We start from the raw sequence: 14,302 nt of genomic DNA, 5'->3' as shown, positions 1-14,302 counted from the left end.
ACCCAGTACTCTCCAGATGCTTTGGACTACAACTCCCATAAGCCCCAGATAGCATGGCCAATGGTCAGGAGAATTGTAACACAAAACATCTAGAAGGCACCAGTAGCCTACTTCTGGAACACTGTCCAGGCCCTGGTATTTATTTATTTACTTATTTAGAGGTATTTTTATCTCATTCCTCAGCCAAAAAGGCTCTCGGGACGGTTTACATGCAGTCAGTAAAACAAGACACTCGCTGCCTGCAGGCCTGCAACCTGAAAGGACACCACACACAAGGAGAAAGGAATGGGGAGGGAAGAGGGAAAAATTATGTCGCCCTCCATCAGGGCTGGTGGACTGGCCTTGCTCCCCCTCTCATCTCCCTCTGATACCGTGTTTAGGGGCCCGACTCTCTTCTGTTTTTCTTGTCTGAGGGAAGTGGCACTCTCCTTTTGCCCTCTGTGTTAGGATCCCCTCACAACATATTTTTAACTGCTTTCCCCCTCCCCAGCCAGCAAGAGTTCTGGGAATTGATGCTAGAGTTCCCTTGGCAACTTTCTGTGGCCAACCCCCCGCCCCCCGCCTCTGAATTGGGTCCCATCACATTCAACTCCATCTTTTGCCTTTCTCTTATTTCCCTACGTTCCGTCATCCTTTTCTGAATGACGGACAGCATTTTGTGGTCATCTGTTACCTTTCTCCCATGCTTCAGTTGTCTCTCCCTTAAATTTCCCAGTCCCATTTAATCTGTTCTTTCATTTTTGTTTTCTTTTTGTTTTGATTCCCCCACCCCACCCGCGAAGACGGTACTCCAGTCTCACTTTCACGCTCTTTCCTTTGCCTGGAGTGTGTGTGCCGATCATTTTCTCCTCACTTCTTTTTGCCAAAGCACTGTTTTCTCTCTGCCAACAGGAGGAGGAGAACTGTCCAGTGGGAGGACTTCTGTTGTATTGCCATGCTGGGACGTGGGCACTTTGGAAAGGTAGAATAAGTCCTTGCATCTGCTGCCCCTTTGGTAGGAGACCTGGGTCTTTCTTTCCACCTCTGCAAATTCTCAAGTGTGAGCTGGGAGCTCAAAGGGTCAAACTAGATGTTATTTTAATTGTGAGAATACAGTTCACAGGCACATTTTGAGAGGAAGGTCTTGAAAGTAAGAGGTTCAAGTCCAGCTTTTGTGGGGAGGGAGGAAGGGCTTTTAAACGTTACTATGGCCTTCCCCAAAATTATTTTTAGGTATGCATAAATGCTCAGTGACTCTATCTGAACACAGGTCTGCAATTTATTTCTACATGCATGTGCACCTTTTACGATGCTGGTTGGAGAACGCTGGAAATGTGTGTGTGGGCAGGGAGCGCCTGACACATTCTCAGTTTTCCAAAATAGGGTTCGAAGGCATGTGTGACTTTGAGCCTGTCTGTCTAGGACAGCTCGATGAAAATGTCCACCCAGCGTGCAGCTGCTGTGAGAAAGGCAAATTCCATGTTAGGTATAATTAGAAAATGAATTGAAAGTAAAACTGAGAAGATCGTACGGCCCTTATGCAAACCTATGAGGCAACCACACTTGGAATACTGTGTTCAGTTCTGGTCCCTGCACCTAAAAAAGGACATTGTAGAGTTGGAAAAAGTGCAGAAAAGAGCAATTAAAATGATCAGGGGGCTGGAGCATCTCCCCTATGAGGGAAGGTTAAAACGGCTGGGATTGTTTAGCTTGGAAAAAAGGGAGGGTCAGGGGAGATATGATAGAGGTGGACAAAATGATGCCTGGTGTGGAGAAAGTGGAGAGGGAGACATTTTTCTCCCTCCCTCATAGTAGTAGAACCCAAAGGAGCTGTCCCATGAAGCTGATGGGTGGGAGATACAGGACAGATCAAAGGAAGTCCTTCTTCACACAGCGCAGAGTTAAACTATGGAACTCGCTACCACAGGATGTAGTGATGGCCACCAGTTTGGATGGCTTTAAAAGGGGGTTGGGCAAATTCCTGGAGGAGAAGGCTATCAATGGCTACTAGCTGATGGGTATGTGCCACCTCCAGTCGCTGCGGAACATGGGCGGGAGGGTGCTGCTGCACTCATGTCCTGCTTGTGGGTTTCCCGTGGGCAGCTGGTCGGCCACTGTGGGAACACAATGCTGGATGAAATGGACCCTTGGTCTGATCCAGCAGGGCTCTTAACGTTCTTACGTTATAGATCTGCTGTCATGTACCACACTGCCTCCAGGGGGCAGCAACATGCCTAACCCAACAAAAAGCAAGAGGAGGGCTACAACTTCTGTACAAGGGGTTGCCCAAGTGCCAGGCCTGGTCCTGACATCAGGCAAGATGAGTTTACTCACTTCAGGAAGCAGATTTTGGGGCAGCCACAAATGTAGAATTTTCTTTGATTCCAGGCTTTCTCTCATATATATATATATATATATATGTGTGTGTGTGTGTGTGTGTGTATATATATATATATATTTAAAGTTGGTTCCTAGTCCTCATGGTTATAGGGGAAAAATGCAGGAGAGAGAGAGAGAGAGATAAACCTTTCTGAATTACTTAGTTGAACTAGTTCAAACTGTCATGTCTGAAATGTTTTAGGCTGTCTGTGCCAAGTACACAAGGCCAGGTTGCTGTACAGGGAAGCCATTGTCAGATTTTTCCGTGGCTTGGAATTTTGCAGCAACTTTTTAACAGAGACAGGGAACTATGGATGTGTGTGCTAGCTTTTAGTTGGGGAAGCAGCGTGTGGGCAATCCCAGAAAGGGTAAGGCCTTCTACGTTTCCAAGAACACTCGTCTGTTGTCTTTCAGGTGTTGCTAGCTCAACATAAAGCGATAGGAAAGTTGTTCGCCATCAAAGCCCTGAAGAAACATGAAATCGTTAGCCGGGATGATGTGGACAGGTGAGTCTTTGCCCGGAACGACACAGCAACTGCCAGCCCAGTGAGATTTCTATTAACAGCCGATCAGCAGTGGTATAGCAGAGACAGAGCTCACGGGGATGCAGCCCTGACACTTTTTTATTAGCGGGGACGCTGACATCGTCTGCCAGCCGCCTCAGACTTCTCTGTTCCCTCGGAGCTTAGCTGCAGCCCTCACAATAGCTTGGGGAAAATGAATTTCCCCAGCAACAATACCTTATTCTTTGTTGTAATGCAAAGTATTTTGCGGAGGCTCAGGCTTGAATGGGCAATAAAGAACCTTTAGCTTTACGAAAGTTCTAGCAGATGAAAACCCTAGAATGCTTTCATTGATCTGGATCAACACAGGGGCCTGCAATTTTGGACTCTCCTTGTGGGTGTGGCTATGGGGAGTGTCATGCTGAGCGCCTGTACTTCAGAATTTACCACTACATTCTTGAGAAAAAGAGGAACACATTTCCAGCTTGGCCAAAATCTTGAGATCTCTCTGGCTGCAATTGCCCTTCTAAACCACAAGTGTGGAATTCTGTGGTTCCAACCTTTTTCTTAAAGCTGGTTCCTAGTCCTCAAGGTTCTAGGGAGAAATGGGAGACTGAGAGAGAGCGCTATTCTTCTTTCTTTAGTGTGGGGTTTTGCCACCCCACCCTGACACTTTCCTCTAACTTCTCCCTGGCAGCTTGAATTGTGAGAAGCGCATCTTTGAAGTTGTCAACTCCTCCGGAAACCCCTTCCTGGTGAACATGCTTGCTTGCTTCCAGACGCCCAGCCATGTGTGTTTTGTGATGGATTACGCCCCAGGCGGGGACCTCATGATGCACATTTGCGTCAACAACTTCCCAGAGCACGTGACGCGGTGAGTGTGTTGAGGTCATTCCCTCTCTAAGGATGCAATCCTGTGCGTGCTTAGGCAGAAAAAAGGCCCACAACTCCCAGCATGGGAGCTGTGGGCCTTTTTTCTGTCTAACATGCATAGGATTGCGCCTAAATATCTTAAGGACATAAGCCAATTGCTTTTTAGCAAACAAGGCAGTAAATAAAATCACAAATGAATAAATAGCAGCCATGCTGGGTGGGGAGGAAGAAGGAACTTGACGCAGGATCGTTGCAACGTTGGCTGCTCCAGCTGTGTATATGTTTAACCTGGTTTTCCCCAATTGTCGAATTGAATCTCCTTTTCATAGGTTCTACTCTGCCTGTGTCGTTTTGGGGCTCCAGTTCTTACACGAGAAGATGATCATTTACAGGTAAGACGTTTGAATCACCTGTGTCATAAGGGATCACCTTAGATGCAAGAACCTAAGGTTGCACTCCCTGTTTGCAGTTTTTAACAAGTATTTGAATTTTCAAAAAAACAGATCTGCTCCCTGATTAATTGGGGGAGCATAACATAACATTAAACACACAGCTATAAAAGAAATAGGCAGCACCAACTAATTAAACCCCCCTTCAGCAACATTCCAGTTTACACGCCAAAGGCCTGCCTGAACAAAAACGGCTTTGCCTGCTGGCGGGAAGACAGCACAAAGGGGGCCAACTTAATCTCCCTTAGCAGGGAGTTCCACAGCCTGGGAGCGGCCACTGAGAAGGCCCTGTCTTGCGTCCCATGAAATATGCCCCTGATGGTGGTGGGACCGAAAAAAGGGCCTCCCTCGAAGTACTTAAAACATGGGCAGGCTTGTATGGAGGACGGCAGACTTTCAGGTAACCTGGTCCCAAATGGGATAGGGCTTTATAGCTCATAACCAGCGCATTGATTGATTGATTAGATTCCTGCACTACCCATTAGCCAAAGCTCTCTGGACAGTTCACAAAACACGCTTAAACTTACAGCCTTTATAGTCATGTTTTATTACGTTATTGTATTTTATGGTTTTAAGTCAGAATAAAACCAAAGCAAAACCAAGATCAAAGCCAGCAGGAGTGCAAAGATCTTAAATGTGCCAACACAGTCTTTTACAACTAAGGGCTTAAAAAGCCTGGGAGAAGAAAGTCTTTGCCTACTGCTGGAAAGACCACAACATAGGCACCAGGCAAGCCTTTCTGGGCACTTCCACAACTGGAGTGCCACCACTAAAAAGGCCCTCTCCTTGGGAGCCACCCACCTTGCCACATTCGGTGGAAGCTCCCAGAGGAAGGCCTCTGTAGATGATCTTAGGGTCTGGGCAGGTATGTATGGGAGGAGATATGTCCGGAAGGGAAGCCCATAAGCAGGATATGACTGCAACAGCACCCTCCCGCCCATGTTCCCCAGCAGCTGGTGTGCATAGGCTCACTGCCTCTGGTACTGGAGGTAGCACAGAGCCGTCAGGACTAGTCGCCGTTGAAAGCCTTCTCCAGGAATTTGTCCAACCCCCTTTTCAAGCCATCCAGATTGGTGGCCATCACTACATCTTGCGGAAGCCAATTCCAGAGTTTAATTCTGTGCTGTGCAAAGAGCGCACAGCGTGGAGACATGAGCTGGGCACATGATCTGCCTTGCTCCTTCCTCTCTGTCTGCAGGGATCTGAAGATGGATAACCTGCTCTTAGACGCAGAGGGCTTCGTAAAGATTGGCGATTTTGGCCTTTGCAAGGAAGGTGAGTGACTTGGCCATCCTTGCAATGGGGGCGTTGCTAAACCTGGGCTGATCGGCCCCGGAACTATTCCCCAGAGCCCTGAAAGTCCATCAGTGCATTTGGAAGGGGGGGGCTTTTTGTTTTGTTTCTTAAACTCAGCTTAATTGCCATGCAGGAAGCGATTTTCAAGAGGGATTGCAGCTTGAGTGGGAGGATTAACTCTCCGCTTCCCTCATACTGGCACACGCACACGCACCCCAATCTCCCCCGGCACGGCAATTAAACTTAGGGGGAAAGTTTCCCATTGGTTTGGGTTGATCTGAGGCAGGGTGCAAATTAGCTGAAGAATTTATTTTATTTGAGACGACTTGGAGTTGAAATTGATTGGCGGGCTTTGCCTCCTGTGAAATTTGAGCAAAACCTAGTAATTCTGTCTAACTTTGCATATATTAATTAGCATATGCAGATCTGTGTCCTGTGGGCCTACGCTCTGCATCTTTTATGGGCCTACAACACCCTTGCCTGCAACTAACCATTTGTGCCCCGGTGACGTCACTCGGCTTATTTGCATGCCAGTCCAGCAGGAACCATCACTAATAACAGGTGGTTTGGCTGTTCTGACTTCATTTCCCTGGTTTATTAGTTGTTCGCTTTTCTCCCCCTGCAGGGATAGGTTTTGGAGACCGAACTAGCACCTTCTGTGGCACCCCAGAATTCCTGGCTCCCGAGGTCTTGACGGATCCCTCGTACACCCGCGCAGTAGACTGGTGGGGACTCGGCGTGCTCATTTTTGAAATGCTTGTTGGGGAGGTGAGAGAAGCTGTTGGAGTGAGTTGGGTCTAGGGAGTAGGGCCTTTGGGTTTTTTAACGTATGCAACCAGATACAAAATGTGCAGTCCCAGGGAAAAATGTGCAGTTCCAGAGGGGTGGTGGTGGGGAATGTGCAGTTACTCTCCACAGAGTGTTCACCAATCTTTCCAAGATGAAGGAAATCATTCTAGAATGTGGGAACCCCTTTCTTGAAAAGTCACGTGAAGGTGTCCATGTTCTGATAAAGGGTGATGGTGCCAGGAAATATTAAATATCACATTCTTAACAGAGGACAGCTGTGCTGGGTTTGTGCATCTGGGTAGGGATGTAAGAGAATTCCGCAACGGATCTCGGTGAGGCCGAATGCCAGTGCATTCGACCCCCTGAAATCCGTTGCGGAATGAAGCCCCCGCCCCCCCACGAAAGGCACATGGGACAAAGTCCCCGCTGCCCTCACCTCACAAAAGGCGCACGGAATGGAGCACTTACCTGCTCCCGTCCATGCTGCTTTGCCAATGGTGGCCGTCCTGTGGCCGCCATTCGCTTCCTCCTCTTCATAACCGTGATAGGCTATGTAAATACTTACGTAGCCTATCACGGCTAACGCAGGGACGCCATTTGCATCCCTACGGAGACCATGATAGGCTACCTAAGTATTTACGTAGCCTATCACGGCAGGGGGGAATAAACCCCAGCGTACGCAAATGGCGGCGGCTACCGCCATTTGCATACGCTGGGGTTTTTCCCCGTGCCGTGATAGGCTACGTAAATATTTACGTGGCCTATCATGGCTCAATACAGGGATGCAAATGGCGGCAGCTACAACAGCCGTCATTTGCGTCCCTGCAGGGCTGCCCAGTGGCCGGATGTCCAGCTGTGGGCGGCCGGAGCCGGCTGGGCAGGATTCCAGGGGGAGGGACGGAGCGCCTCCCCCCCTGTCGAGGATTCCGGGGGGAGGGACGGAGCACCTCCCTCCCACCGCAAATTGCCTGGCGCAGAGCCAGGTAGGTGTTTCGTACATCCCTACATCTGGGTTTTTTCCCCACCCTTAGTTTGTTTTTAATACCCCTCACAGTTCATGATGCCTCTTGGGTGAAGCCTGGATGTCACACTTTTCCACGTTAGTACTGTCCCAGTTCTGAGGACTTCTTGCCATAGGCTGTAGGCTTCTAAGAAATGAAAGCATGCGCGTGCACACAAGGAAAATGCACAGGCATGTGCTATGTGTGCTGTTTGCAGTAATATATCACTGTGCAATTCAAAACTTTCCTTAAAAATAGTCCTGCTGGTGAGAACAAAGGTGGTGATGGTGTTGTTGTTGTTGTTGTTGTTATTTACATTTCTATACTGCCCCATAGCTGAAGCTCTCTGGGCGGTTTACAGAGATTAAAACATTAAAAATAAATATGCAAAATTTAAAAACATAAAAAACACAGACAGTATACACGGAGACAACATATTTCTAAAAAACAACTTTGAGCAATCAGCCAAACCATAAAACAAATCCAGGGTCAATTAAAACTCATGACATGCTGCCAAATGCCTGGCAAAAGAGAAAAGTCTTGACCTGGCACCAAAAAGATAGCAATGTTGGCGCCAGGCAGGCCTCATCGGGGAGATCATTCCACAACTGGGGGGCCACCACTGAGAAGGCCCTCTCTTTTGTTGTATTGTAAGTGTAGGCTGAGGCCAGGGTTACACATCCACTCTGCTGCTCTGGTTTATTATTTACTAACAAACGGACTTTGCATGGGTTGGAATAGCCCTTAGTTTGATACAGCAAAGGGTTCAGGCAAACCAACACACCTGTTGAAGTTGTGCCTGCCCTGTCTGAATGAAGCCACACCCACTGGCACTCCTAGGCACACCCCCTACTATGAGGCACTGCTATAGTCCCCTGTGGTAGGGGTCTGTCCACTCCATTCCCCTGAGAATGGGATGCTCTACAGTGCTGGGAGAGGGAAGCCATCTATCTCTGCCCCTCAGCCTCCTAACTCTCCTAGCTTCAGACTATGTCAACTGCAAAAGTATGTGTCAGTTAAGGAAATCCGCCACCTAGTGACTAGAGATGTTACTGCATGCTTCAATCACATAGACACCATTTAAATGAATAAACTTAATTAGTGCATTTTAAAAATGAAATAGCCCCAAGGAGAACACCCCTAGGGCCCCTTAGTACACATGCCAATTTTCAGGTCTTTAGATTTCACAGCCTTGGTGCTATGGCATGGACAGATGGAGAGACAGACACACATCCTCTTTTATTATTATAGAGCTTATTTAGTTTACAAAATATATAAATAGCTCTATACCTAAAAAAGATTCCAGAGCAGAGTACAGTGTTAAAAAAACAAAGAGGGAGAAAAGAATCAGGTATAGGCCTCCTGACTTAGCACTGTTAGGCCTTCTAACAATGTGTTTTTAAGAATATCTGTTGTATTTTGGAATTGTGGTTTGTAAAGCTGGACGTTATCTGTGACATAATTATTATGTGCAATATTTCTGATAACAATAAAGTGAAATGTGGATTAACACCCCCCCGCCCCAACAGATTCTCAAGGAGAAAAAACAGGAGGAAAAAGTATCAGAATAGAAAAGAGTCAGAATACTTAAAATCAAGTTATACCAATAAAACAGTGGCTGGTCTTTCCGGAAAGGCTTGTTTAAATAAAAATATCTTTAGCAGACGCTGACGTCAAAGCAATGTTGGCAGCTGCCTGACATCAGCCGGCAGGGAATTGCACAGCAAGGGAGCCGGTATGCTAAAAGCTCTACTCCGACTAGACTCTAAACTGACTTCAGGTCCATATGGGACCACCAGGACCACCTCATCCGATGACCTCTGGGCCCAAACAGACATTACTTTAAATCTGAGTCTAGCGCGACTTCCTTTTTTTGTTTCCATTTTTACTCCAGAGTAGGTGCGGCAGCCTGACCTGGATCGCAAACGCCCCCCTACCCCCACCCCATGCTAGGGTCGCAATCCGGATGGGCCCCTCTGCTCCTACTCTAGAGTACATAAAAGACTTGGTTCAGCTTTGCTAGCTGGGGCTGCTAGGAGCTGTGATCTAAAACGTCTCGAGTGTCACCAGGTTTGGGAAAAGCTGAGTTAATTCCTAGAGACAGATTTTGAAGCGATGTCTGTTCACCACAGTGACTGGTTTGGCCGCTAAGTAACACTAAAGGGAGAAGGACTCATGCAACCGGATGGAGAGCTCCCTTTCCTGATGAAAAGAGTAAATTGGATGAGAGTTGGAAGCTGTAGTTATGAGGACTACAAAAAAGCAACGAGGGAGGAAGGCACGAATTATGGCAGCAGCCAGGAGAGAAAGGGATTCTCAGGTGCCTGAACATGCTTCGATAAGCCTGATGCATTTTGGAAACACTTTGCCGCTCCTCTTTCTCCACATATGTTTAGAAAAATCTTACTGATACTGTACTATACGACAGTTTGAAAAAGAGGAATTATCAGTAAGGTTTTTCAAAATGCAGGCTGAGAAAGATGGGAGACCCCTGAGGAAGGAAATCTCTTTCCGAAACGTGCCAGGCTCATTCAAGGATTTTCAGGTATTAGAACTACAGACTCCTGTCCTTCCTTCCTTCCTTCCTTCCTTCCTTCCTTCCAGGCTCCATTCCCTGGTGATAACGAAGAGGAGGTTTTTGACAGCATCATCAATGAAGACGTCCATTACCCACGGTTCCTTTCTTCAAACACGACCACCATAATGCGTAAGGTACAATCCTAGGATCGCTCAAAGAGATGGGGAGTTTGACTGGCATGAAAGCATACTTCATCTGTGCGGAGAGGACTATCACAGAGCGCCCCATTGTTTCTGTGGGGATGGCGCAGCTAGTCCTCATGATGGAGTGCGACTCATCTCTAAATAGGTCTGTGTGTCTCTCCTGCTCTGTTGCCCTTCCGCACTCACAATCTGCTAGTCCAGGGGTCCCCGACATTTTTGGGTTGGTGGGGCACATGTGGCATTTTAGAGTCGTGGGTGCTCTCACAAAATGGCTGCCATGCAGGCCCTGACTTGCCCATTCACAAAATGGCTACCATGGTGGGCGTGGCTGGGCACAAAACACTCATTTCCCAGAAGGCAAAGTGGTGAGACTAAAAGAAAAATAACTCGTCCAAGGTTCTGAGTGCCGAAACACAGAACCACTCTTTTGAACCCAAATAAAGATGGCACTGAGGGCGTCCCTTTGCTTTGCACCATGCCAGCCTCCCAGTAAAAAAAAAATTAATTACATCTTCAGAAATAAAATAAAAATCAGGAGGGGAAGGGAGCCCGGCGGGCACCAAGAGGTATCCATGAGGCACTGGTCACGGGCGCATTGGAACCACGTTGGAGACCTGGCTGGGGAATAGATTTGGAGCGCTGCTGGGGAATAGATTCAGGGCCCAGCCGTAATAATGCTGCCTGGTACGATGGGGCGGTGACAGTAAACTAAAACAGTGGCAGCAAAGGAAGAAGGGTGGAACTGTTCATCACTCCCCTTTTCCAATTCTCTCTTCCGTTTTTCTGCTTCATCCTTCTGCGTCTGTTCTTGTGTATTTATCTTTCCCTGCAGCTTCTCCAGAAGTGTCCAGAGCGTCGCCTTGGAGCAGGTGTAGGGGATGCCGAAGAAATTAAAAACCAGCCCTTTTTCCAGGTAACGGGGGCTGCTATCTCTCTCTCACACGCCCCCACGCACACCCCGGCCGCTTCTTGATGGAGCTCTACTTCCCTTCCTTTCCTTTTCTCTGGTCCGGTAGCTGCTTTAGTCCAAAGACCTGGCTGGCAAGTACGAAATGCCGTTCTGCATCCAAAGCTAAACAGGGGGATTCCCACCTAGGCGGGCAGTTGCCAAGCAACCGTCCATGAGCTGCCCAGAACGTTCCAGAGGAAGAGCTGCACACGGGCCTCAGTAAAGGGGGCACGGCTCAGTCTGGAGCAGGGGTGTGGAGCCTTTTCAGCCGGAGGGCCGCATTCAATTCCAGAAAAACTCTCCGGGGCTGCGTTCCAGTGGTGGGCGGGGCAAATGGGGTGGGGCCAAAAGTATGAAAAATACCAGCCTATTTTAGCTGAAAGCTCTGAGCACCAGTAGCTAAGCCTTAGGAGAGCCGGGTCAACTGTTGGGGGGGGGGGGCTGTGCAAAAATGGGGGTGAGCCCAAGGAAGTGGTGTGGGCATCTGGGGAAATAATAGAGGGCTGGATTTGGACTGCAGGGTGGGCTGAATCTGGCCATGGGCCTGAGATTTGACACCCCCATTCAGAGCCATGCACTTTGAACCTGGGACCTCCTACAACGCCAGTGAAAGGATCTTGGGTGGGCAGTGTTGGACAGAGACTGCCCAGGCTGCAGTCAGAGTAAATACGACTGAACCAGATGGACCTCCGGTCAGGACGAGGCAGCTTTACTTGTTCTGCGGATTCAGCTTGCTTGTTCCCTAGCCAGGGATCCAGTTAGAGCAGGGATGCGGGCCTGCGGCTGTGCAGAAGACATTGGACTCATCGACACCAGCAAGGACAGCCAATGGTCATGGAGGACGCGAGTCGGGGTTGGCCTGGTCGGGCAACTGCCGAGGGCCCGCCCCCCAGCAGGGGCCCACCGACCGGAGCCCCCTGGACTGGCTCCTCCTCCCCTTCCCCATGGCACCCCGCTTGTTCACTGGTGCCTCGCTCTGGCCCAAGCAACGGAGGAGGGCAGGAGCAGGAGATGCCGCCGCCTGGCTCCCTGCCTGCCAAGCAAGGAAGTGGGAGGAGGACGAGCAAGGGTGGCTGGTGACCATGGCGGGGAGAAGGGAGACTCACTGGGGGGGGGCGTGGAAGGTGCCTTTCCCAAGGGCCCTCAAAACCCTGGAGCTGGCACTGCTGGGGAATAGACTTGGGAGCCAGGGAAACAGGCTCAGAATAACGCTGCCTGCTCCCACGGGCCGGTGACAGTAAATTAAAACAACGGCAGCAAAGGAACAAGGGTGCAACTGTTCTTCACTCCCCGTTTCCTTCTTAAAGGGCAATGGAGAACGGATCAGATCTTCCCCAAGGGCCTTCCAAGACCTAGAGCTGGTGCTGATGGGAGTTGTAGTCCACGAACATCTGGGGTGTCACAGGGTACTTAGCCCTAGAAAGCCAGTGAGATGACATTCCCCAGTTGCCGCTTGGGTCGACAGATTTGTTCCACGTGTTCCCTCCCTTGTTTTTTTCCAGGAGGTTGACTGGGGTGCCCTCTTCGCCAGGAAGGTAACGCCCCCGTTTGTGCCGAACTTGAGAGGGGCTGCCGACGTCAGCAACTTTGACAAGGCCTTCACCTCCCAGAAGGCCGTCCTGACCCCTCCGGATTATCTCCCTCCTCTCACTGTAGAAGATCAGGCCAGGTTCAAAGACTTTGACTTCCTCTCCAAACACCTCTTGGAGGTCTGATTTTGGCTGGGGAACCAAGAGGCTGCTCATATATACGGACTTCAATTGCTGCTAGGAAAGAGACTTGGAGAACCTGGTCTGCGGAAGGGGACGCTTCCAAGCAGTGCTGTTTTTTCAGAGCTCGGTATATGAAGTCTTATAGGAAATGGTCCCTTTGTTTCCAGTGTGGATACAGAGAGTGAAACCTTCCTATCTTGAAAACTCCCCCCGCCCCCACCGGCCCATACTCTTGGGATATGCTTGGGGCAGATTCCAACTTTGATTTAGAGCAGAGCTGGGCCACTTGCAAATGTTTAAAAACTTGATTTCACTCAGATCCAGGAACCACTTAGGATGTGACCCGACTGTGCAGGAAGAGGAAGCACAAGGTGCCAGCAATTCCTGTTCGCTTCACATCTCTGTCTTGTCCGAAACAGAACTTGTTTGCATCTTCCACACCTGAGAAATGAATGAGCGCCCTGATTTCAGGGACAGTTTGAGTGTTTCTCTCGTGTTGGGAGATGCAGAAGTCCCGTATCAGCTGAAATGGAGTGACGGAGGAACAGGAAGCGTAAAGCACTCCCGCTCCTCTTCACAACACTGCCAAGATTTACATCACCCCACAGGTGAAACTCATCCAGGATGAAAGGCAGTACCTCTTTGAAGAAAGATCTAGCATGCTTACACACATTTCCAGCATGGGTGGTTGGCAGGGGAAAAAGGATGTAGAACCATGTGAAACCTCAGCTGGAATGAGTTTTGTTCCTGTAGGGGAATTTTGTGCTTCCTGTTCCTTCACAGTATTGTCACATCTCAAGCGGTTCCAAGTGAATCGAGTTTGTCGAAACCAGGACAACGAAGGATCTATTGACTTGAGGGCTGCTGAACAGAGAGTCTCCACCGGTGTCACATTCTCAAGACATGGGATGGCCCGTAGAACCCTTCCCACAATGTGCTGATAAAGTACACGGGAGTGGGTTATATACACCGTGTGCTCCTGACGAATGTGAAAGAGGAGTAACGGACGAATTCAGGACCGCCACGCAACGAAGTTTCACCTACGACTCGTTCACACGTGAACAGCACACCGAAACTGGCTTTGAGAGCTAAGGAAGAGTGACCCTTAGGCCCTTTTGGAGCACTTCTCCACTGTGCATCCTCCCCCTGCCATCCCCCACCCCCCTGACATCTGTGCATTGATGTAGAGGGCTGCCAGGGGAAACCTAACACACCGAAGCTTCCACACAATTGGGAACCTTGCAAAATCAGGATTGCAAATCGCACAGAAGTTGTAGCATGTACAGCGATGTGCAGCGGCTTTCCCTTTGCAGGCGCCCATGTCAACACGCAGCCGGTGGGGCGAACATGATGCGCATCATCGGAGAGCAGGAGCAGCGAGCCACATTGCTGTCCTTACGTCTACCCTGTGCACATGAAAGAGGGCGTTTGTCTTTGCCGAGATGTAACTTGTACTCTCCATGAAGAATGACACATTAAAATTCCAGAGTGTTTGCTCTCCGCGTGGGTTCAAAATAAAGAGGTTCCATTGTCTTTCCATCCCGACGACAGCAGAGATTGCGCTTTTCTTTTCCTTGTGAATGCAGCATTTTGATTTCCTGTTCTGCCTCTTAAAGGGTTTTGCTGTGCCAACATAGGTACAGCAAATGTG

General features: G+C 49.1%; 1 protein-coding gene across 1 annotated transcript in view; it reads left to right on the top strand.

Annotated features, from left to right (window-relative positions):
- The window catches only part of PKN3 (protein kinase N3), a gene marked incomplete at its 5' end in the record, with an annotated part of 40,151 nt that extends 25,953 nt beyond the window's left edge, over positions 1-14,198 (top strand). Inside the window, 9 exons of the mRNA XM_084821289.1 lie at positions 892-961; positions 2,773-2,864; positions 3,559-3,735; positions 4,064-4,126; positions 5,382-5,458; positions 6,105-6,247; positions 9,874-9,981; positions 10,823-10,903; positions 12,442-14,198. Coding sequence (XP_084677415.1) covers positions 892-961; positions 2,773-2,864; positions 3,559-3,735; positions 4,064-4,126; positions 5,382-5,458; positions 6,105-6,247; positions 9,874-9,981; positions 10,823-10,903; positions 12,442-12,654 — 1,024 coding nt within the window. The remainder of the gene's footprint in view (positions 1-891; positions 962-2,772; positions 2,865-3,558; positions 3,736-4,063; positions 4,127-5,381; positions 5,459-6,104; positions 6,248-9,873; positions 9,982-10,822; positions 10,904-12,441) is intronic.
- Between the last annotated feature and the right edge of the window lie 104 nt (positions 14,199-14,302).

The sequence above is a fragment of the Heloderma suspectum genome, chromosome 14 (assembly GCF_057233095.1).
Source record: "Heloderma suspectum isolate Gila_16-S chromosome 14, 16-S_ref, whole genome shotgun sequence".
NCBI lineage: Eukaryota > Metazoa > Chordata > Lepidosauria > Squamata > Helodermatidae > Heloderma > Heloderma suspectum.
This window is presented reverse-complemented; position numbering and strand designations above follow the sequence as displayed.